At 39.2% G+C, this 21,173-nt stretch overlaps 2 protein-coding genes, 1 long non-coding RNA gene and 1 pseudogene across 4 annotated transcripts; 1 reads left to right on the forward strand and 3 right to left on the reverse strand.

Moving 5' to 3' along the window:
* Positions 1-6,081: 6,081 nt before the first annotated feature.
* Positions 6,082-9,585, reverse strand: LOC131000633 (uncharacterized). The gene is made up of 2 exons (XR_009093761.1): positions 8,930-9,585; positions 6,082-6,256 (listed from the first exon to the last, which is right to left on the reverse strand). It is a non-coding gene; the product is annotated as an uncharacterized LOC131000633 (long non-coding RNA).
* Positions 9,586-10,576: 991 nt separating this feature from the next.
* On the reverse strand, positions 10,577-13,497 carry LOC131000556 (ruBisCO large subunit-binding protein subunit alpha-like). Its single transcript, XM_057926544.1, has 8 exons — positions 13,333-13,497; positions 13,081-13,258; positions 12,660-12,781; positions 12,368-12,575; positions 12,136-12,281; positions 11,756-12,062; positions 11,208-11,659; positions 10,577-11,136 (listed from the first exon to the last, which is right to left on the reverse strand). The coding sequence occupies exons 1-8, from the start codon at positions 13,387-13,389 to the stop codon at positions 10,828-10,830; spliced, it is 1,779 nt and encodes a 592-aa protein (XP_057782527.1). The 5' UTR covers positions 13,390-13,497; the 3' UTR covers positions 10,577-10,827.
* A 508-nt stretch (positions 13,498-14,005) lies between these two features.
* On the forward strand, positions 14,006-14,600 carry LOC130998005 (peroxiredoxin-2E-2, chloroplastic-like; annotated as a pseudogene).
* Positions 14,601-16,557: 1,957 nt separating this feature from the next.
* LOC131000582 (OVARIAN TUMOR DOMAIN-containing deubiquitinating enzyme 12-like) lies at positions 16,558-20,286 on the reverse strand. Of its 2 annotated transcripts, none has more exons than XM_057926586.1 (11): positions 19,913-20,286; positions 18,857-19,227; positions 18,600-18,772; positions 18,397-18,470; positions 17,927-17,981; positions 17,671-17,745; positions 17,516-17,589; positions 17,385-17,433; positions 17,100-17,184; positions 16,949-17,005; positions 16,558-16,849 (listed from the first exon to the last, which is right to left on the reverse strand). In XM_057926586.1, exons 2-11 carry the CDS (start codon positions 19,188-19,190, stop codon positions 16,665-16,667), a joined length of 1,161 nt encoding a protein of 386 aa, XP_057782569.1. In that variant the 5' UTR covers positions 19,191-19,227; positions 19,913-20,286; the 3' UTR covers positions 16,558-16,664. The 2 variants fall into 2 exon arrangements, with proteins under 2 accessions (XP_057782569.1, XP_057782570.1); XM_057926587.1 differs by having other exon boundaries at positions 16,558-16,832; positions 19,913-20,277.
* Positions 20,287-21,173: the final 887 nt, after the last annotated feature.

Below are 21,173 nucleotides of genomic sequence, written 5' to 3' on the forward strand. Positions count from 1 at the left end.
GCACATTTTGTGAGTCGATCCACTATTACCCAAATTGCAGTGTTTCATTTCTTTGTTCTGAGCAAACTAGTCACAAAATCCATTGCAATGTTTTCCCACTTCCATTCCGGAATTTCTAAAGGTTGCAACTTTCCAAATGGCCTTTGGTGTAAAGCCTTCACTTGCTTGCAAGCTAGGCACCTCTATACAAATGATGCTATGTCTCGTTTCATACCTTCCCACCAAAAATACTTCTTCAAATCTTGGTACATCTTAGTACTTCCGGGGTGGGCAGTATAAGGGGTATCGTGAGCCTCACTCATGATTTTATCCTTAAGCTCATCATCGCGGGGAATGCATATTCTTCCCTCAAAGAGGATAGCATTATCTGCTGCTTCTTGATAATTCTTGACTCCTCCTTTCCTTACTGCTTCCCGTAGTTTCTCCATTTTCTCGTCTTTTCTTTGTGCTTCTACAATCATCTTTTTCAAGTTAGGTATCGCTTGCTATCATCCCTGGTGGTTTAACCACTTCTATGCTCATTTTTCCAAACTCTTTGATGAGCTCATTCTATTGGGTGACGAGGCATCCCAACCTAGATTGAGTTTTACGGCTTAATGCATCAGCTACTATATTGGCCTTACCCGGGTGGTAGTTAATACCGCAGTCATAATCCTTCACTAGTTCGAGCCACCTCCTTTGTCTCATATTAAGGTCCTTTTGCTCAAAAAAAATACTTCAGGCTTTTGTGGTCTGTGAATATCTCACACCTAACTCCATATAGGTGGTGTCTCCAAATCTTCAGCGCATGCACCACTGCAGCTAACTCCAGATCATGAGTCGGGTAATTCAGTTCATGTGGCCTAAGCTGTCGTGACGCATATGCTATCACTCTTCCTTCTTGCATTAGCACGCAGCCAAGTCCATTTTTGGACGCGTCTGTGTAGATCACGTATTCCTTATCAGCTGTTGGGACGGCTAACACTGGTGCAGTAGTCAACTTTTCCTTGAGTTCTTGGAAGCTCTTCTCGCACTCCTCTGTCCAAGAAAATTTTATTCCCTTCCTGAGTAGTTGCGTCATTGGCCTTGCAATTTTAGAAAATCCTTCCATAAACCTCCGATAGTAACCTGCCAATCCTATGAAACTTCTTATCTCATTAAGGTTAGTAGGCGATTTCCATTCGCGCACTGCTTGCACTTTTTCAGGGTCCACTTTAATCCCTTCTGATGATACAATATGTCCTAAAAACGTGACTTCGCTGAGCCAAAACTCACACTTGCTGAATATGGCATAAAGGTGCTCCGTCCTCAACGTTTCTATAACAATTCTCAGATGTTCCTCATGGTCTTTCTCATTCTTTGAGTAGATCAGAATGTCATCTATGAATACCAAGACAAATTTGTCTAAGTACGGATGGAATACTCGATTCATGAGGTTCATGAACACAGCTGGCGCGTTAGTTAGCCCGAATGGCACAACTACAAATTCGTAGTGGCCATACCTAGTTCGAAATGCCATCTTAGGTACGTCTTCTGGTCGAATCTTCAGCTGGTGATAACCAGACCGCAAATCAATCTTCGAGAACACGCTTGCTCCCTTGAGCTGGTTGAAGAGGTCATCTATCCTTGGTAAAGGATATTTGTTCTTGAGTGTCACTTTGTTCAGTTCCCTATAGTCTATGCACATTCGCAATGTGCCATCCTTTTTCTTCACGAAAAGTACGGATGCACCCCAAGGTGATACACTTGGCCTAATGAATCCAAGTTCCAAAAGTTCTTGCAGTTGTATCCTGAGTTCTTCCAACTCTTTAGGAGCCATTCGGTATGGTGCCTTCGAAATGGGAGCTGCCCCGGGCTCCAAATCAATGGTAAACTCAATTGGTCTGTCCGGTGGTGGCCCTGGCAGAATCTCTGGAAATACATCTGAAAAGTCCCGTACAATTGCTACATCTTCTATGCTCCTTTCAGTTCCCAGTTCTCCGTGCAAGTATACGAGGTAAGCTGGGTATCCATTCTTCATCATTTTCGTTGCTTGTAGGGCGGAGATGATCATCTTTCTTCTCCCCATGCTAATTCCGTGGAAATGTGACGGCTCCCTTCCTGGGGATCGAAACGATCTCCTTCTTTCGTTACAATGATGGTGGCATAGTTCTCAGCTAACCAGTCCATTCCTAGGATTATGTCCACATCTCCCATCGGAATAACATACGAGTTGTTCACTACAATCTTGTGTGACCCTATGTTCAGTTCTAGGTTCAAGCACACATGATCTACTGTCGTCATCCCTCCTATAGGTGATGATATACTCAACTCCTGGTCAGCTCTTTCCATTTTAAGTTTTAATGTATCAACACATGTACTTGAAATGAAAGTATGCGATGCGCCCGTATCAAATAGAAGTACAACAGGAGTATTGAGTAGCATGCCCATACCTGCCAGGTTTCCCTGGTTGTTCTCGGGCTGCTTCTGCCTTATAGCATAGGTTCTAGCATGACGAGGCTTTTCATGTTGTTTCTGTTGTCGCTGCTGTTGTTGGCGGGCCTGTTGCTGATACGGTTGTTGAGGTTGTGGTTGGTACTGTAGCTGTTGGTGCTGCTGTGGCTGCTGATACTGTGGTTGCTGCCTTGGGTATGGTTGGGGCAAAGCTTGGATTGCTCGCAGATGTGGAGCCTGGATAGGTGGGTTCGGCCTTGAACTCGTTCCCTGTTGCTTATTCGGACACCGATTTGCATAGTGCCCCTTCTGGTTACAGATATAGCAACTATCACTGCCGGCCTTACAGATTCCCACATGATTTTTGTTACATTTGGGGCAATGTGGGGCCCTCTGTTGGTTATTTCCCATCTGTTTCGGTGCGCTCTGGCTTCCATAGCCCTGTGACTGGAAGACCCGTCCCTGCCATGGCCTCTTCTCGCCTTGGTTCGGGTTACTGTTGTCCCATCTCCTCTTTCCTCTAAAATTCTGATTATGATTTTGATCATGTGAAGGTGCTGGAGTAAGTACAATTGCAGATCTTTCTCCTGGCATGGCTGCCTCAATGTCTAACGCTCGGCTGAGCGACTCAGTGTAAGACAATCCTCCGTGGCTTGCCAAAGCCATCCTAATCTCGTGCCTCAGTCCGGCACAAAACTTTTCAGCCATCTTCTCATCTGTGTCAACTTGTTCCGGCGCATATCTAGACATATCGCAGAATATCCTGTCGTATTGAGTTACCGACATCTTTCCTTGTTTCAGATTGTAAAATTCAGTCTCCTTTTTCTTGCGGTAGCTTTTGGGTATATACCGGCTTTGAATTGTTCCCAAGTCAGGTTTTCTAACTGCTCTGCTGTCATCGTTTTCATCCTTGCTTCCCACCAGAAATCAGCTGACCCAGTCAACTGAAAGGACATACAAGTCAGGCGCTCTTGGTCGGTGCAACGCAGGAAGTTGAAAATGCGCTCAATAGCGCGAACCCAAGTTTCAGCTTCTGCCGGGTCTCCTGTCCCGTTGAAGGTAGGTGGGTTCTGTCGCAAGAATAATTCCTCAATCCGCCGTTCTGGCTGAACAGGTGATTGAACTATTTCTGGTTCTGGCCCTGTTTCTGGGCCTCTTCCTTCATTTCGGGGAATCCTGCCCCCGCCTCTTGGTCGTCCTCGTTTTGGCGGCATTCTATTAGGTCAAAACACAAGTTGTCATCGTATTAAAACACAATAAGGACATACTATCATTTCTATAGTTACTCCTTAACTCATCGAGTTCTGCTCCTACTAAAACTTGAGCGAACATATAAATAAAACATAGCGGAACGACTTGCCGCGAAAAACCAATAAGGTCACCATATATAACATAGGGAAAATTGCCTCAATGAGGACTTTACATCATCATAAAATCTAGATTCAAAGATCTATCTAATTACCACACATGATGAACTGGCTACCTAGCGAAGCCATTACAAAAAAAAAAACACTCAGTCACGGAACGCCCCAAGATTTCGCGTCTCCGTACTAATACTAGTAAAAATAACTAAGCCAACATAGGGGCATACAAAAGTATCGAAATGATCATCGTTTTCGAAATACACAAATAACGTCCTACTAAATGCACAAGAGATTGTCTGTATGCATTACGTGCTTGACCCTTGGGTTAAAGCATACGTGTTTGACTGATTTAATCTAATGAGTATCTGTTTATCTTTGGGTCACAGAAAATCTACCAACAGCTAGTAGATCGCAATGACTCATATCACAAATGGCAATTAGGCAAAGTGTTTCAATAATTTGCCAAACAATTGAAAATGAATAACCATAGGGTAGAAATGAATTGACTGAAAGGTCGAAACGAAATGACCTAATAGTCTGAACCTGTTTGGCTTTTCAGATGAAGGTTTAAAATATATAGGTTTAAAGACCCATATATGACGACTACTGAGATTTTGGCCATGTGGACTGGCCAGGTCCGACACAACTACTTCTCAATCACTCGGAAATACTTTTCCGAACTTGGTAACTCTTGTTCATTGGCTGCAAAAGGTATATTTGGTCTAAAATCACCACTTTCTTCTTAACATCTTGAACATGTCCTTGAAAATATTCTAGAGCTTCTCAAATTTGGAGTCTGTCTCCTAGTTTAATGCAATCCTTAAACATCTTCTATAGGCGAAATAAGGTAGGTTCAACCTTACTCAACAATCTTCCTCTACATGCTCTTAATGTAGTACTTCTAGTACTTAGTGTTCATTCACATAGCGCTTGAAATGTAACCATATAATTCGAAGCACTCTCACGCCTTTACAGGAAATAGATTTTGCATCTCTGAGCATCTTTGCAAGGTATGTGTCACCACAGAAAATACTAAGTCATGGAATGACCTTAGTCAATGCTTGCATTCTGGCTACTAAACTGAATGTATAATCCAAGACGTTCTAACTGAGGCGATGTCCTCGATAGGTTAAGGTATATATACTTATCTTGAGTATATCCTTAGGGTCTCATTAGAATCTTAATTCATTTGTTTCAGCATTGATCCACTGTCGGCGCTTCTAGCTATTATTAAACTCTGAACCATCTTCGAGAACTTCTCTCGTCTTACACACTTGCATAGATTTTTCTAGTCAATCATAATGGTTGGTAACTTCTAGTTACCCATGGCACCTATCCTCCTTTCGATTTGTAGCAGGTGATCGTAATCAATAGGGATTCTAAATCATGCTCACGTGTAATATAATAGGTAATTGTAATAATAAAGGTTCTGAATATCTGAAACTATAAGCTGGCAGTTCTAATCGCGATGCTATAACATCATACACAAAGTGTTATAACTGCATGTGAGTCTGACTCTGAAGTTCGAACATAAATCATGAAGGTTCTCTTCATGTCATAACTGATGATAATCGAGAGTTAGTAATGAGTCTTAGCTCATTATGCGATAGCTAACTGATTACATAAGTCACACTCGTCGCTACGAGCAATGATTCACGTGATCTATCATCAAATAAGGCAATAGTCGATTCGGTGTTCTGTCACGCGTGAACAACCTGAATGAAGAACTATGCCTGCTTCAGTGATTCGTGCGTGGCACTCCGCTTGCACTGCTTTTAATGGATTCTTTTTTTTTTTTTTTTAGCTCTTCACCATGGCTATAGTGAAATATAACTGAGTTTCTAGCTTCTATTGTTCTTCTCGTAACAGTGATCATGCATTCTTAACGCATCTAAGTTCATTGAGATATCTAATCAATCAATAAAGCATAAAACTTGAATGTAAGCATCAGTACATTCATATAGAACGTGAACTTCTCAATGTTTTAAGATCATTACCACCTTCTTTCTTGCTGAGCATGACGATGTGATGAAGTGATGAGCTTTGGCTGACTGACTCATATACTAGTGATCATACTAGAAAAATGGGCTAACTCTAGGGTTCAGAGCAAATGATTTGCTCTGATACCACTCTGTCACGACCGGTCCTAATTAAGGATAATTAAGCCGGGGAAACCGTGACTAATGGAGGGAGATTAGAAGCGGGGTAGAACGGGGAATAATCAAACAAGAAAGGATCGTATTTCATCAATGTTAACACCATGGATATTTATAATATAACGGAGTTTTAGTCGTATAGACTCAAATAACTAGTAAATTCGGATAACTCCGACTTATCCAAAATAACATAAAACTTCTGAGTACGCAGCGGAATAAGGTTCTGATTACATGTATGAAGACATGTAACCCTAGAGTTCATTAATACATAATAAAACAAAAGAGTCCCGCTCGTCACTTCATCACCATCGGCAGCTGCTCAACCTGCACATTTAGAAATATATGCAGGGCTTGAGTACAAAAGTACTCAGTGGGCACGTATGCCTAAGTATAAAAACACATGCTTCAAAACTGTAAATTGTCATGCCATCATAAACAGTACAGCAAGGGAGTTTTTCGCTAAAAGGCCCAAGCTTACTAAATTCATTTGTGATTCTTAAAGTTCGACTGCAGTCTAAGTTCTCTTGTAATCTATCATATCTGGAACTGTGTGCCGGAGAGGTGGCCACCTCTCACGGTCACTTGACCGGCCAACCCGCTAGATGACTCACGGTCACTGGTGTACACTAGCCCTGGCAGGATAGCTATCAACTGCTCAGGACCCGAATTCGATTGCATAATAAAAGTCACATCAGATAGATATCATACTGAAATTTAAATATTTTATGGCAAGACAATATTTGAAATAACTTCAATTAATTTAGTCATGAAATAACTTGCTTGAACGTAACATTTAAACTCATTTGATATATATGAAAGTAATGCCCACCTGATAGTAATTTTCTGTGATACAAAATCTCCTCAACAGATTATCAATCTCGCCCTTGACCTTTATTACGAGAATATATGTACATATATAAGATATTTGCTCGAATAAAAAAAATCCTCAAATGAGAATGTGTATTTAACTATGCATGATCCTTATGCATGAATTATTATTCTGAAATAATAATCAGGGAATTTCTATTGTTAATCCAAGCTATCGGATTTAAATAAAAACTAAGTTTCGTCTCATGAAGCCGGATAATTAATAAAAATTAATCCGTTCTCTTAGGGTGTTCTAATCCGCCAATTAAATAAACCTTGCTCCTCGTAGTCAATAGAAAATAAATACTTCAACTTATTCGCTTTATAATCTCATAATTAATCGGGCTTAATAAATAAGAACAAGTAATGTTATAAAATTTAAAATAAAATAAAATAAAATAAAAAGGCTCAACATAAGGCACATAAGAATCACAATCAAACATCATCAAAACATGCTCTGTTTTTACACTGACTCAACTTCAAAATTTAATCTGTTCTGACTCTGACATCGCCTGGACTCGAGACTCATACCGAAAGAAAGATCTTCGAGTCTAGTTTCATATAAAAAAAAGTAGAGTCGAAAACTCCAAGTGGTTTGAGAGATATGACGTTTTTACCACGATCTACCATGTTCGGTAGTTTTGAACAATCGAAAACTTGGATTTTTGAAAAATAGTAAACGTTGTCAAACTGGGCTCAACTTTGGTGGATATCTAGCTAACACAATAAGGTTAATACCATAAAAATTTGGAAAGCTAGATTACACAGGAAGCTACTGAAATAAATGACTCTTTCATCTGTTCTCTGAAATTCTCGGTAGTAATGTGCAGTTTAGGTTTCGCATTTTAAAGAAGTATCAAACGAAGTTGGAATGGCTTGAAATTTTACCAGGGTACTCAAGACTCATGTAGGGACTTGCTATAAAATTTTCAAAGCTGTTAGACATCAACAAACCGTCGATCACAGTAAGTCAGTAGGCCTACGAAATTCATATTTATAAGTCCTTAAAATAATTTATATAAATCAAGAAATAAGAGTTTAATCCCAAAAATATTCATTAAAAGTCCATCATAATTTAAATAAATAACGGACCTCATTTAAAATAAATAGTCCCAAACTTGTTACGCACATATACTAAATCTTTCACGAAACATCCTTTAAAATAAACTTTGATACATAGAAAATAATTCAACAACTTGAGCTCTTAAGGGTTTGTTTTACAACAGACACCAAATCTACCTCGGATCTCCAAATGAGGCTCAAAAAGACATTCTGGAAACTAGACATTTCAAGGATAATTCTCCAATTTGAATCGAATGAAAAACAATTCAAACGAGCAAGATATGCCCTCTCAAAGATGGGTATTTAACAAGCAAAAATCTGAAAATTTCATATTTCCAGATTACAACCACGTCAGTGGGCTTTCTTTAAAAATTCATATCTCCCTTTACAAAACTCCACTGGGAACCCCAAAGGTCAATCTGGAAACTAGGGAGAGATCATAACACTCTCCAGTTTGATTTACTCTAAGAACCTTCATGGTTTGGAAGATATGACTATCTAAAGTTCAGTGCACAAAAAGAGTTCAAATTTGGCAGATTCAGAACATAAATCGGAAAAACCACTTTAGGCTTCACCAAAAATTCTAAAACTGAACAAGTAAGTTCCCAACATGTCAGTGAATATTCAGTAGAAAGATAGGCTTGAGAATCAAATATTTAAGTCGGCCTTTTCCACCTCAAAGTCGTAGGTTTGTAAAATCTACTGGATGGTACATGGAATAAGAACTAGATTTCAAGAATTTATACCGGTTGTTTCCCTTACTCAAAAATGGTGAGGCCGATGTCAAAAGAAAGATACGGGAGTCTAGAGTGACATATTCAAGTTTCAAAGGTTTTCACCGATTGAAACTTTACTTATGATCTCCCAAAGATTGTTTACCAAAAATGTATTCCAGATGGGCAGTGATGTTTACAAATTCATAAATAAATCATGCGAGCTCTAAATATTCTGAAATTTTACCAAAATATAGAAAACGTATGAAAGATGATACACAATTAATTTGAGAATTTTTGGGAACCGTTTGGATGATATGCAACCGAATTCAAAATAAAGAAGCTTAGTATATACCTCTTCAAGTTACAATTTGGAGTTGGAGGAAACTCTCTCTCCCTTTCTCAACTTCTTCTACACGTTTTGGTGAGGGGAGAAAAGACTTGATGGCTGGAACAATATGTGTTGTTGCATAATTGAGTAGTGGAGAAAATGGTGGTGAAAGTGGTGGGGAAAATGGTGGTGAAAGTCAAAAAGTAGATTTAGTGGTAAAATGAAGTGGGGAACAAAATTAATGGAAAGAAAAAGAGAAGAAAAAGAAAGAAAAAAAAAATGTAGAGGAGAATTATTGATGTATTTTCTCTGTCTCGGTGATTCTGTAACTGTAAGATGGATCGCGTGCTCGTATCTGCTTGATACTGTTTATTTAAATAATTCTCGTATTTCGACATGTGATTTCTCGCTTAAATCGATAAATTATAAAATGAATCTAAATTAAATCCGTAGATTTAATTCGTTTGTTGTTCTAATATTTAAATTAAATCCGCAGATTTAATTAACTCACGAGTCAGAAATAAATCACGACTTGAATAAAGATAAAATCTAATTTCATCTTGCTTAAATAAATAACGTGACTTTGCTAAGTCAGTTATAACTCTGAAATAATATCATTGACTGCTTTAACAATATAAATTCAGGATCATAAGCTGAATTCATATTAGGATAAAAACCGTTTTCATTCACTGATGAACAAAAATAAACACTCATTACTAGATTTAAAATATATAAAAGAGCGGGTCACTACAGACAGCCTTGCAGAACTTCTTGAGGCATAGACGCCCGGTCGAGTCGGCAACTTTGAGATACTCGTCAAAAGTATCCGCATTGACGCCGGTGGCTAATTGACGGATAGCCGACGTGCATTTCTGCAAAGGGGAGAGAGAGTCCCGACCTATTGCATCAGTGTTCATCTGGAAGTAAGTATCTTCACCTTGAACAGCCATGACAATGCGCAAGAACAGCTCCTTCTGCATTCGAAAACGCCGTTGGAAAAATGTAGGTCCTTACGTCGGATTGTTATTGAAGTAATCTTGCATAAGACGTAGATGGACATTCTCACAATCACAGTGGACGTAAGACCGGGGACGTTTCACACATCCCGGCTCCGGCGCCGGCTGGGCGTAGATGTGAGCAAGCAATTGTTTCTGCAACTCTATTTCCTCCATGATCGCGTGAACTACACCGTCGGATGAATCAGACGAAGAATCGTGGTCGGATTCCGCCATTGTCGGAAGAAAAAAAGAAGTAAATATTGAAAGGTGTAGATTGAAAGAGTGAAAGAGAAGAATTATTGAGTGAAGAAAGTGAGGAAGAAGGAGGAGGAAAATAGAATATAAAGAGAAGAAAAAAAGAAAAAAAAAATTGAACGGTCAAAATGGCACGAGAGCAGTCAAAGTTGCCTTCAAAATTCAAAATTCGAATTTTCTATTTTTTTTATTTTTTCCTGAGATCAACGGACTATCGGGCTACACATTCAGCTACACATTAGAACGTGTAGCCCTCGTGTTACTCGCGGCTGCATCGGCTTACACGATAGCGGCCTTACACGAGTAGGCCGCATCATGTAAGCGATGTTGATGCTCTTAGACACTTACTCATACTCAATTTCGAATACAATTAAACCCAAATAAATAAAACATAATCGAACCCTAATAGAGTTACAAATACATCAATGAAGATTGGAAGCTTTATAAAGCATTGCATAATAGAACCCTAATAAAATTACAAATACATGAGTGAAGATTGGAAGTTTTGGGGCATGGCATTTAATTAAAGCCTCATGAGTGATAAACGAATGCAATTTCCTCTTCAAATGGCAAAATCTTCAAATGGCAAAATTGTTTTTATCTGTGTGTGGATCCTACAGACTAGAAGCATGCAGCTACGTGAATTCCCATTTGAAAACCTATTATATTCTACACTGAATAACTGCCGATAGGGGCCTCAGAAGCAGAACCAGCTGGTGCAGGGAACGCCCTCGGCTTCGGCTTCTCCACCACGATGGCCTGTGTAGTGAGCACCATTCCGGCAACTGAGGCCGCGTTCTGCAATGCGCACCTCGTCACCTTAGCCGGGTCAATCACTCCGGCTTCCAGCAAGTTCTCAAAGGTATCAGTCATCGCATTGTACCCAAACTCCCACTCCATAGCCCTCACCTTCTCCACGATCACCTCTCCCTCGACCCCCGCGTTCTGCGCTATCAGCGATGCCGGTGATATCAGCGCCTGCACCCACAGAACAACCAAAACCATCATCACCAATGCTCAGTTGTCATATATATGCATATATTCCTTACCTTTTGGATAATGTCAGCACCTAGGCGCTCGTCTGGATCCTCGAGCGTCTCCTTGATGGTGGGGACGTAGCCTGAGAGATGGACCAACGCAGCACCACCGCCGGGCACAATACCTTCCTCAATAGCGGCAAAAGTCGCGTTCTTGGCGTCCTCTATGCGTAGTTTCCTGTCCTCCAGCTCCGTCTCTGTCGCTGCCCCGACTTTGATCACAGCAACTCCGCCCGACAGCTTCGCGATTCTCTCAGCCAGTTTCTCTGTGTCGTAAACAGAGTCAGTCTCAGTTAACTCCTTCTTGAGCTGAGCAATCCTTGCCTGCAGCTCATCCTTGGATGCAGCATCAGCGATCACCGTGGTCGAATCTTTGCTGATTGTTATTTTTCTTGCAGTTCCCAACTGATCCAGATCAGTTTTCTCCACAAAAAGGCCCAAATCAGTTGCTTGATACTCAGCTCCTAAACAAAAAAGTGCCAAAGAGAAACTATCATCATATCGATCATCAGATGCAAAACCAAGATGGATCGGAAAAGTTCGGAAGAATCGCTCTTTACCGGTCATAATGGCAATATCTTGAAGAAGAGCTTTCCTTCTCTCTCCAAAACCGGGCGCTTTGATTGCTGCCACGTTCACAATGCCGCGGAGCTTGTTCACAACGAGGGTGGCCAAGGCCTCTCCGGTAACATCTTCTGCAATGATGACCAAAGGTGCTCTCAATTGTGTAGTCTTCTCCAGCAGAGGGATGATGTCCTTGATCGAGGAGATCTTCTGGTCCGTAACCAGTACTTTGGCGTTCTCAAACTCCACAAGCAGCTTCTCCGGGTTGGTGACAAATTGTGGGGAGATATATCCTCTATCAATCTGCAGGATCAAATTTTAGCATATCTAAATCTGGATAGTAACAAGAAATATGTGCATTTGAATGCATACCGACCTCCATTCCTTCTTCTACATCGACGGTGGTCTCAAACGAGGATGATGACTCGATAGACAACACACCATCCGGTCCAACCTTGTCAACTGCGTCTGCGATCATAGTTCCAATGCTCTCATCGTTGCCAGCAGAGATTGCAGCAACAGCTGCAGTTTTATAGATGTTATAACAACAGTTAGTAGTAGGCTTCAGATGAATTAGCATTCCATGACTGACAACAAAATCAGCATACCTAAGATGTCCTCCCTGCCCTTGATGGGTCTAGCTCTCTTCTCAAGCTCGACAACCAAACCCTGCACAGTTTTATCAATGCCCCTCTTGAGTGACACCGGATTAGCACCAGAGGTGACGCTGAGAAGACCAAGTTTAATGATTTCACGAGCAAGAATCGATGCTGTAGTGGTGCCATCACCAGCAGAATCATTCGTCTTGCTAGCAACCTGCACAACACAATTCAAAATACAAATATGAAACAACACCACCGACAATTTCATGCACAAGAAATGAATGGGCAGCGAGCCAACCTCTCTGATCAATGCAGCACCAGCATTTTCCATCGGGTCAGGCAACTCAATGGCCCTCGCAATAGTCACCCCATCATTCACAACTTTTACGGAACCAAACTCATCTAAAACAACATTCCGCCCTGCATAATTGGTCCTAGATTAGATTGACTATAGTGGTGGATTACGAGATAAGATTCCATCAAAATATGTGGTGGATTAGCCTACATTATTTAAAACGAACAAACCTTCCGGCAGCCATTTCTACACAATAACTCTAAGCAGAAACGAACCTACATGTCCCCCCATAAGATTATAACTGCCCTCTTCACAAAAGAACTAATTGCATCTACCTCACTAAAACTAGATTAATTAAACAGAATTAGGTTAAAAAGATTGCATTAAAGCTAAGAGAATAAGCGCAATTCGTGCAAGAAATTACCTCTGGGGCCGAGGGTGAGACCGACAGCATCGGCGAGCTTATCGATACCGGCCTGCATGGCAGACCTGGATTTCTGGTCGAAGGCAATATCCTTAGCATTAGCCCTCACCATAAACCGGTTTTTACCCTGCTTCTGCCCCTGCCGCAATTGACTCGCTCTACTGTTCTTCAATCGCCACTGAAAAATAAAAACAACCACTTAAAAATAAAAGCGGAGGAGGAAAGAGGTGAAAGCGGAGGATAGGATACTACGTCTTTAGAAGGAGAAGGAAGAATTGAAGCTGAAGAGATGGCGTTGGCTGAAGCCATTTTTGCGAGAACCGAAGAATTGCAGGAGTTGAGGTGTGGATAAGGCAACGCGCAATGAGGCTAAGTAGAGAGTGGGGTGGTTGTTCTAGAAGATTCATCTTTTGCTTCACTTAATATTTTTGTCTTTTGTCTGCATAATTGAAATTATTACTGCAGATTCAATAATTTTAGGTTTTTAATTTTTTTTTTTTATCAACTATATGTTGATACATATTTGGGCTATGTATAAATCAGTGGCGTAAATGTAATTTCATGAACTTGCATGATTTAAACTATTCTATCTATCTAGTATATTATAAAGTGTTATAGGTAAAAATGTTAATTTTATAAACATGTTAATTTTATTTTATGTTGGGTAAATATCATTTTTTCGCTTATCGTTCGATTTTTACAGGATAATACTCATCGTTTTATTTTTTGTTATTTGTCGCTCACAAAATAATTTGACGACTAAAAAATGACGTGTTCCACGAGCAGTCATATTTCACTCACATCAATATACGTGGAATTAAATATAAAATAAAATAATTCACATAATAAAAAACACATCAGATTCACATAATAAACAATCCTATTATATTTCACACACACAAATCCTTATTTCCCACAACCAACAATGGCGGCAGCCACCGCATCAACCGCCACATTTCCGACCGCAAACCTCGTCCACCGCCTCTCCTTCCCCAATCTTAAACAACCTCTCTCTTTTCCCTTCACAACCACTCGTCACTGCGCATTGCCACTCCGCCATCCCCAAAATCTTGACAATTATCTCTGTGGGCGACAAGCTCCCCGACACCACTCTCATACTTGAACACCTCCAACGAGCTCCAGGCCGTCTCGGTGCCCGATTGATTGCAAAGAAGAAAGTATTCACTCCCCGTGATCGCAAAAGCACCTCCCGGGGGTCGTAGAGAAGGCGGCAGAGTTCAAGGCGAAGGGCGTGGGCACCATCGCCTGCATCCCTATCAATGACGCCTTCATTATGAACGCGCAGAAAGAGGATCTAAAGATCGGGGGCAAGGTGTTGCTGCTTAGCGACGACAACAACGATTTCACCCACGCAATCGACTGTGAGATCAACCTCGGCGACAAGTCTATCGGGCTCATCGTGCGTTTGCACCTGCGACATTAGGATCCTAAATGTGGAGGACGAAGGTGCCTTCAATGTCAGTAGCGTTGAGAATATGCTCAAAGAGGCTTCAATGTAAACAACGCCTTTTTTTTTCAATTCCACGTGTATTCATAACATGGTTGTTAGTTGGAACACATTATTTTTCAGTCGTCGGATTATTTTAGCGAGTCACAGACAAGAAAAAAATGAAACGATAAATATTACTATCTTGTAAGTTGTAATTAGCCTTATGATGAGATATTTTTAAAAAAATGATCAAATGATTGGCCAAAAAGTAATATGTACCCTTTTATTTTTGAAACTGTGATGTAATAGATGCATTATTTTCATATATTCAAAGATAAACCAGTTGAATATGCTTTAGATAATATGTGTGTGGGGGGGAATTAGCAAAATTTGAGTAGACGAAATTAAAGAATGAGGAATAGTAGGGGGAGCAAAATCGGACCAAAATCAACGAACCGGACCGAACCGATCGATTTTTTCGGTCCGGGCCGGTTTTGGTCCAGTGATTGGTCCGGTCCGATCCAAATTTCCTGGACTGAATTATCATCGGTTCGGTTTCGGTCCGAAGGAGGGCAAAACCAATGAAAATCGGACCGAACCGAATATATATATATTTAATATATATTTATTATTTTTATTAATATTATTAATTATTTCTAATATTCTAAAACTCAGAAACCCTAATATTATTAACATTTCAAGGATTTTTGTGGTATTATTGAATTATTGTTGTTAAACCGATTTTATAATTGTAAAAATGTGTTTTTTTGGTTTATTTCGCAAACTGCCCAAAATTTCGGTTTTGGACCGAACCGAACCGAGAACCGACGGCGGTTTCGGTCCGATTTTGGTTCGGTCCCAGTGTTTACGTCGGTCCGATTCGGTCCTAAAATTTTTCGAAATTCGATCCTCGGTTTTATCGGTTGGATCCGGTTCGGTTCGATCCGGACCGACTGCTCACCCCTAAGGAATAGTAATAAAAATGTAAAAGTGTGTGAGCAAAATAGATTTGATTTGTTAAAGGTTGTAACGTGGTTACGTGGTCATGGACCTCATGGTATGTCAAGATTAGGACTGATCATGATAGATAAATACTACTCCCTCCGTCCTGCCCAAGATGCTACATATTCCTTTTTGGGCCGATCCAACGAAGATGCTACATTTCTATATTTGGCAAAAATAAGGAATTTTAAACACTTAATTAACACTAATTAAGTATTTCTTTATTACATTCTATCTCCTACTTTATCACTTTATTACTTTCTCTTCCTTACTTTATCACTTAATTACTCTATCTCCTACTTTATCACTTTATTATTACACACTTAAAACATTAATCTACAACTCCTTAAATCCCGTGCCGAAAAACAAATGTAGCGTCTTGGCCGGGACGGATGGAGTATTATTCATTCAATCAAAGTAATAATACGTAAGATTAGGAGTGATCATGATAGCTAAATACTCCTTTCGTCCCGTAAAATTTGAGCAATTTTTTTTTGGTACGAGTTTTAAAGAATTAGTATTTTATATGTTACATATGATAGATGAAAAGTGAAAATGTGAATAAAAAAAAAATAATTTGCCATATAAGAAAACTGCTCAATCTTCGCTGGATAACTCGAAAAATAAATATTGTTCAAGTTTCGAGGAATAGAGGGAATAATTATTTTGAAAAATGTCTGCATTGCATTTTACTGATTTAGTATAAAACAACCAAAAGGTTGCGCTAATATGATACTCTGACGCTCCAAATTGACATTATAAGTCAAGTTTTTATTCATATGTCCAAAAAAATGATAAATTTCAAATTACGTAAATGTAAAAATCGTACTTGATTAATTACCAAATTTATATATATAAAATAAAAAATAAAAACAGACACATTTTTTCATAAATCATGTATGTCCAGAAACATTTATTTAAAAATCAATATACAGAAATATCACACATTAATTCCAGTGTGATTTCCATTTTGTTCATATATTGAAACCTTAAGTTCGAAAATCTGCAGCAATAATACCTAAAAATAAGCAAGGATTATCGATATTGGCAAGTTAGAATGGAAATATGTTAATAAAAGTGCATCAACTAAATACAAAGATTCTCATAGATCCAGATAAGAGAGAATTAGATATTATTGAGAAAGAATGAGGGGTCTTGTTGGGTTGGTAGTAGAGTTGCAGGTTATGAATGGCGTCGATTTCCATTGCCATTCATTAGTTATAGTCTTTTGGTAATTCGACGTGTTCGTGTTGAGCAGCCAGCCACCTCTTCTTCTTCTTTGTCTGAAACGTCGGGCAATCTGCACAACAATACAAGCTTCTCGCAAAATTACAACTAAAACTCTACTTGCTGACTGCTGAAGAAAATGAGTATGCTAAAAGTCTGATTCGCTTTCAGTACGAAACACGAGAGTACCTCCGGCAGGATATATCGAGTTGTAATGAACCTCGGCCCAGAAGCTCAGGAAAATAACTGCACCGCACGCAACATAAGTTCGTTCAACCATCCTTAGTGCCAAGAAATTATGCAAACGGTAGAAAAGCAACAAAATTCCCAGTAATTTTACCTCGTTCTGACTTTTGAATGTTTGAGAGGATCTCAATGTAACAGGTGTCCTTAAACGACGTGATGACAAATATTTTTATACCATACTGCAGGAAACGAAGAACGACAATCAGTGGCCGAGACACTTGATCAAACAACAGAGTTAAAACAATCCTAGAAACTGCAGAAACAATAAATGGAGGCCTTATTTTCTGTAACATCAGATCTATGTATGTCATATATTATCACCATATGACGCATTACCGAATATGGAAATATAAAAAGGAATGACCAAGGGTAAACATACAGAATCTGCAGCAGCTTGCAACGTGACATGATCTCCCCACTCTCCGTTCCTGATGGCCATTCACGTCTTGTTAGAAGTTGTGTATAGGCACAAAAATGAATCATCAATAAATGAAGTGCAGATATATGTACTTGGACATCTTTGTCAGATATTGGTCATAAGCCATGGGCACATATCCCTCGTAGATCTCTGGGAAAGACCTAAGCTAGAATGCGGCAGATGAAACATTAGCCCAAGAAAATCAATCTCAAGTTTTAAGGAGATGTATGGACAAGAAAATGCTAACCTGATTTACAATCTGCTCTCGGACAAATTTGTGGTGCTCAGGAGTACGATAAAATTGGTCCGACAGAGCTCGGAACTGAAACATTATAGGCTCCAGTCAGTCAAATCTGGTTACTTAATGAGATTATTGGGAACATATCATTGCAATCATAGAACATCAAGTTTGAGAGATCTGGTGCACTAAATTGTTTTATGCTATTTGAACGACAATGGAAAATGTGTACGAAAATGCAGAAATTGATGAGCACAAAACTGACCTGGCAGTTACCATCACCTTGAACCTTGAATTCGACCAGCTCATAGACCAGTAATCTACAAAATGTAACATGACCTAAGTTAATAGTTATGATGGGAAATGCATAAAAATTTATGAGACAACTATGATTAGCATTAGACATAAGAGATATAGATACCATTTCTTTTTTGACCAAACTAGCAAACAAGCTATTGCAAAGAAATCCTCCACCCCAGGCTGCTATAAAGAAATCTCATTATTTTGGCAAAAAGCAATGAATTTTATTTTTCCTTTAATATATGCCAATCTAATATTATCTGCAATTGGCAATCATTTTACTTTCTAATAGTAAATAATGTATAGTAGGAAGGTTTCATGTCAAGTACATTAAAGACAAAATATCTGAAAATGGGAAGTGAATATATTTTTGGGATGGAGAGAAGTACTTTTTTCCATATCAAAAGCTCATGTAAAAAGATAAATCTATGGTACCTGTCCAGAAGTCTTTGATGATCTAAAGTCGCTTCATCTATTGAGGGTATTTCACCATTAATTTTTGGAATGTGCTGCAGAAATAAGGTCCATGGTAAAGCGATAAATTAATTCCTATCTCGTTTTTTTGGCAGCCAAGCATGCCAAATGTTTAAATATATCCAAATTGGTTCAATTAAGTACTTGATAGAAGCTACACTTACGGGAATAGAAGCCATCTGGTTCAATCTTTTACCTACTTCACTATCAAAAGCATGCTCGTCCATTAGTTCTAGTGAATTCGACCACTCTTCTTCACAGTACAATTCATCTCCTGGGCTAGAACATGAAGCAGAAATTCCCAAATCAGTTTCTTCTTCATGTTGACTATCATGTCCTACAAGTCAAAGAGAATGAAGATCCATTAAACCAAGGTGGCAAAATTAGGATAAGCAAAAAATCCGTTCAGAAATCAGCACACCATCAACGACATAGCTGTAGTTCCCCAATGAATGTGGAAACCAGTCCTGTGAACAAAACGAAGTTTGGTGCTCCATGCCATCTTGGAACAACTTGATTGGTTCAGTCACTGAAAGTTGTGATAGTTCGTCGTGAAGGCTGTCTACATTAAGGTTTTGGTCTCCTGCATAATTGCAGTCCGACTCATACTGATATCCTTTCAAATAATGCCCCGGATAGCAGTCCGCGTTATGTTGGGGGATGGAACCACAATATCCACAATTAGAATAAGGATCACCATCAAAGAGCTTAAGTCCCCAGCGAATAACATCAGGATCTTGGTCGTATGTGATCATGGTAAACGCACAATATATCTTAATTGTAGTAGCATATCTGCCCAGCCAAGACAAGAATCAGGACTTGTAAGATCACTCTAAACACATTTCTTCCAAATAGCCTAAAACATGAAACGAAACATATAGACACACAACCTATCAAGCAAGCACTCTCAGTATATTAGTCATTGCCTTAAATCAAGCATTAGTTTCTCTTCTCCTCTACTTGTATCCCAGTTTCACAGCAATGGCTCTCTCTTTCTCTAGTAGTATAATTTAGACACTTTTTCGACACCCAAATGATACAACAACACATAGATATCGATGTTATTCTCACAAACAACACAACACAACACAACGCAACACAACACAACGCAACCAATCGATGATCATCAAGTCGTACAAGTAAACTTTACTTGCTATGCTAGCCGCCCCTGCATCCTTAGACTAGCAAAATCACATTAAAGTTATCAAATTCCCTTGGAAACAAAATCCCAAAGCAAAAATCCAGATCAACTGAAAAGCTAAACACTAGTACATTTAACTTGCATAGAAGAAAGGTTTCCAAAACATCAAGTTCAGACAGAAATCAAAATCCCATCTCCCATCTCAACAAGATCAATGACAAACGAAGTAATGTACGAATGATCAATGCCATAGATTTAAAGTTGAAAGTAGTAGAAATTGTTGAAAGACAGAAACTTTAATCTAAGATTTAAATAATTGTGCAACAAGCAACTCACGTTGAGTGGTGAGTGATGTGAAAATCCTTGCAAGCATGAAGTCCCTTATCATCTATTTATATAGACATCGCGCTGCCGAGATGCCACACGAGGAGAGGCCAAGAAGAATTGAGAGAGAGGAGAGGAAGAATTGATGATGAGTATTTAAGGTGTGGAAATAATGGGATTGATTCGGGTGAGTGAGAAAATGTCGTGAATTTCGGGGGGTGGGGTGTCATGTCACGAGGTGAATTGAATTGCTGTCTGGAGAGAGAGAGAGAGAGAGAGGACAATGGAATTGGAATCTCAGTTTTGGGGTCTCAATTCCCAGTGTATTCAGAAGCTGTTGTTATCAAACTGACGGCGATTCTTTTACGTTTGTCCGTTTTCCCGTTTTCTTGTCCTTTTCTTTTTCTCCTTTCTTTTATTCCAGTTATACGAATACTGTTGTCCGAATTTTTTTATTTTATCTTCATAATTTATAGTTTTATCATTATCAAACGCTTATTTCCCGCTTTTTTATTTATGGTAGATTATAGTTTCATAATATAAGAGCATCCGTTTTAATTGAGCATCTAGTTGGTTCAACCATGCTTCCTAATCCTAAGTCCAATTATGAGCCAATTATGGCATTAGTTTGACTCATTATGTTAACTTACATAATTTGTTTTAAGATTTTGAGTTAGCCATCGTACATTTCTGCAACAGCGTGAGCAAGTCCCGACCCGTACAATCTTTTTCCATTTGAAAATATGATCCACCTGCTGGACGCCATGAACGATGCGCTCAAACAAATCTTTCTGCATCTGAGAATGGCGTTTAAAAAAGTTGGACAGTACATCGAATCGCCGTTGTAAATAATCTTGAAGTAGCCGTTGATATGCGGTCTCACGATCACGATACACAAAGCCCCTCGTTGAGAGCGCTCTTTCTGATGTTTGGTTGATGAAATGTTCTGTTACTACCATTTCCACAATTCTCTCGCTCTCTTAATCGAAAGAAGAAGAAGAGCTAAACGAAGTCATTTTGTTATGTGGGAAAAATGAGAAAGGAAATCAAAATTGGAGATGAATTGAAAAGAAAATGATGTAGAAATTGTGTAGGGAAATGGTGATATTTACTGTTTCTCTTTGAAAACCATAACCCACCTTCACCCCAGGATACACAACACTGATTTAAACAGTATTCATGATTATAATTTGATAGACCAAAATATCCCTTGCATCAACCATTTTCTCCACCTTGTTGCTCGATGATATAATTGATATTTTTCTATTGACGA

The sequence above is a fragment of the Salvia miltiorrhiza genome, chromosome 8 (genome assembly GCF_028751815.1).
Source record: "Salvia miltiorrhiza cultivar Shanhuang (shh) chromosome 8, IMPLAD_Smil_shh, whole genome shotgun sequence".
Lineage (NCBI taxonomy): Eukaryota > Viridiplantae > Streptophyta > Magnoliopsida > Lamiales > Lamiaceae > Salvia > Salvia miltiorrhiza.